Source organism: Mandrillus leucophaeus, unplaced genomic scaffold (genome assembly GCF_000951045.1).
Source record: "Mandrillus leucophaeus isolate KB7577 unplaced genomic scaffold, Mleu.le_1.0 Scaffold141, whole genome shotgun sequence".
NCBI lineage: Eukaryota > Metazoa > Chordata > Mammalia > Primates > Cercopithecidae > Mandrillus > Mandrillus leucophaeus.
Genome location: NW_012101377.1, coordinates 2,102,265 through 2,105,606, shown reverse-complemented (window position 1 = coordinate 2,105,606; position 3,342 = coordinate 2,102,265). Strand labels below are relative to the sequence as shown.

Below are 3,342 nucleotides of genomic sequence, written 5' to 3'. Positions count from 1 at the left end.
CACTGCAAGCTCCGCCTCCCAGGTTCACGCCATTCTCCTGCCTCAGCCTCCCGAGTAGCTGGGACTACAGGCGCCCACCACCACGCCCGGCTAATTTTTTTTTTGTATTTTCGGTAGAGACGGGGTTTCACTGTGTTAGCCAAGATGGTCTCCATCTCCTGACCTCGTGATCCACCCGCCTCGGCCTCCCAAAGTGCTGGGATTACAGGTGTGAGCCACCACGCCCGGCCGAGAAAGTGTATTTCTATGCCACAAGTCTGCACTTTTTTTTTTTTTTTGACACCAAGTCTCACTCTGTTGCCCAGGCTGTAATGCAGTGGTGCAATCTTGGCTCACTGCAACCTCAGCCTCTCGGGTGCAAGCAATTCTCATGCCTCAGCCATCTAAGTAGCTGAGATTATAGGCATGTGCCAGCACACTTGGCTATTTTTTGTATTTTTAGTAGAATGGGGTTTCTTTTTCCAGGTTGGTCCCAAACTCCTGGCCTCAAGTGATCCATCCACCTCAGCCTCCCAAAGTGTTGTGATTATAGGCGTAAGCCACCACGCCCAGCCTTGCTTTTTTACACTGATTCCATGTGGAAATTGTAATGTTTTGGATGTTGGGTTAAATATATTACTAAAATTAATTTCACCTGTTTCTTTTTACTTTTTTAGAGTGGCCAGAAGATTTTTAATCACTTATGTGGGCCACTGCACCCAGGCCTAGCCTCCATTACTTTTTAAGAGGAAAGCCCATGAAAGAAACATTAAGTGGAAATCAAGGAAATCAGAGTCACCTGTTCCAGGGGGCCCAGGCCTACCTTGAGGGAGCGGTTGTGCCGCTGCAGCTCACGGCATAGGCTCTCAAGCTTGCTACGGGCCAGGACGGCCTTACTGTGCTCACCACGCAGATGGTCCTTCTCTTGCACCAGCTGGCTCTGCTTCTTCTGCAGGAGCTTCATCTGCTTCTGTGAGTTCCGGTGCTCCTCCAGCTGGGGACAGGGATAGGGAGGGCAGGTGAGCATCCTGTGAGGCCTTCCTGGTGGGGACCACTATTCGGGTCTAGGCTCTCCTGAGCTGCCCTGAACCGCACCGTTTCAGACCAGGAGTGCTCTCATGGGCTGATGCTGTGCTGTTGCTTACACACTCCTCCCATGAACTCACACTAACCCCGAAGCCTCCACCATAGGGACAGAGAAATGGACACTCACTAGGGCAAGCAGGGGCCACGCAGCCAGCAGATGCCAATTCCTATTCCAGCTCTGACTCTGGGCCACTAGAGCCACTTCAAGCTGTTGCATTTCCCCAACTTGCTGGACACTCATGCCCAAGGATGAGACCACCTGCTACCCTACCTTGTGCCTATTAACAGACCCCCATCGCTCCCTTACATTCCTTCAAAACGTTAGCACTGGGTTCATCAGCACTCTCCCCAGCACAATTACTTTTCTCATTTCTGGCCACTTCAGTATCAACAGATTCCTTCTGACTCCCTGGTCTCCCAGTCCTTCAGTTCTTCCACAAACCCACTCCTTTCTCCAGCTCAGTTCCCCTCCCATGACCCTATCCAGGCCTATACAACAGAAATATAATGCAAACCACATAAATAATTAAAAATATTCTACTGGCCACACTGAAAAAGTAAAAAACAGGTGAAATTAATTTTAGTAATATATTTATTGTAACCCAATATCCAAAACATTACAATTTCAACACGGAATCAATGTAAAAAAGGGAGGCCGGGAGCGGTGGCTCACACCTGTAATCCCAGCACTTTGGGAGGCCGAGGCAGGCAGATCACTTGAGGTCAGGAGTTCAAGACCAGCCTGGCCAACACGGTGAAACCCCGTTTCTACTAAAAAAAATACAAAAAAGCAGCCAGTTTGGTGGCACATGCCTGTAATCCCAGCTACTTGGGAGGCTGTGAGGCAGGAGAATCGTTTGAACCTGGGAGCAGGACATCACGCCACTGTATTCCAGCCTGGGTGACTGAGACACTATCTAACAAAAAAAGAAGTGAAATGTTTTATATTCTTTGTTTTTGCTTAAGTCTTCAAAATCTGATGTCTATCTTACATTTACAGCACGTCCAAATTCAGACTGGCCACATGTCAATTAGCTAGAGACGAATTTATCTTGGACAGCGCAGATCTAGACTTTGTCACTACCAGACAGCACACCCACTATCTCAATTTCCAGCACCCCAGGCCAGGACTACCATCACCTATCTTTTTAGCTTATTCCAATCAATATCTGTGATCCTCAGAAAATCTCTTACCCTATAAGGACCTCCAATCCATTGACTCAACCATCCTTCCACTCTCCTTTAAAATAACCACTTACCTTATTACCTGGCTTAGATTTCTTACACCCTCAACTCTCTTGGCCCTTCCCCAGTAATACTGCAACCCTAGTAAAGCACCTTCCTGCTTTACACCAGTACTGAAACAACCCTACTTGAAGAGTCTCACTTTAAATTCACGGCCACCAATTTCAGGAAAAGCAGCAATCTCAACACAATGCACATGCTATTCACACTCCTCTCCTTCCAGACAACTAACTATTCATCGTCCTCATCAAATCTCAAAACACAGAAGAAACCAGAGAATCAGGGGCAGAAGCTCCACATCTGCCAGTACACCTGCCCTGTCCTCTCCTCCAGTCACACAGACCTAGCCATATGGTTACCACAGCCAAACCCCCTTCTTGGGTACTGGGCCTCAGGTCCCCTCCTCTACTCACACCACCACTCCAACAACTCATTTCCTCTCTTGCATCAGCAATTTTCCCCTGGCTGGATCACTCTAAAAGGGTGCTTATCTTCCTTACACCTTTTATTTAATCCTTACAAGAATGTCATTAGGCAGGTATGACATTCCCCATTTTACAGATGAGTAAAGTTCCCTACAGGAAAATATTAATAAATGTGTGTGGAATGAATTAATTTTAACATAAATACTTAGAGGCTAGGCGCAGTAGCTCACGCCTGTAATCCCAGCACTTTGGGAGGCCGAGACGGGCAGATCACGAGGTCAAGAGATCGAGACCATCCTGGCCAACATGGTCAACCCTGTCTCTACTGAAATATACAAAATTTAGCCAGGCGTGGTGGCGTGCGCCTGTAATTCCAGCTACTCGGGAGGCTGCAGCACGAGAACTGCTTGAACCTGGGAGGCGGAGGTTGCAGTGAGTCAAGACCATGCCACTGCACTCTAGCCTGGTGACAGAGCGAGACTCCATCTCTAAATAAATAAATAAATAGGCTGGGTGCGGTGGCTCACGCCTGTAATCCCAGCACTTTGGGAGGCCGAGGCAGGCAGATCACGAGGTCAGGAGATTGAGACCATCCTGGCTAACACGG

General features: G+C 48.2%; 1 protein-coding gene across 1 annotated transcript in view; it reads right to left on the bottom strand.

Annotated features, from left to right (window-relative positions):
* Nucleotides 1–3,342, bottom strand: part of TXLNA (taxilin alpha) — a 24,414-nt gene that overhangs the window by 15,503 nt on the left and 5,569 nt on the right. The window contains exon 3 of the mRNA XM_011974100.1: nucleotides 803–1,020. Coding sequence (XP_011829490.1) covers nucleotides 803–1,020 — 218 coding nt within the window. The remainder of the gene's footprint in view (nucleotides 1–802; nucleotides 1,021–3,342) is intronic.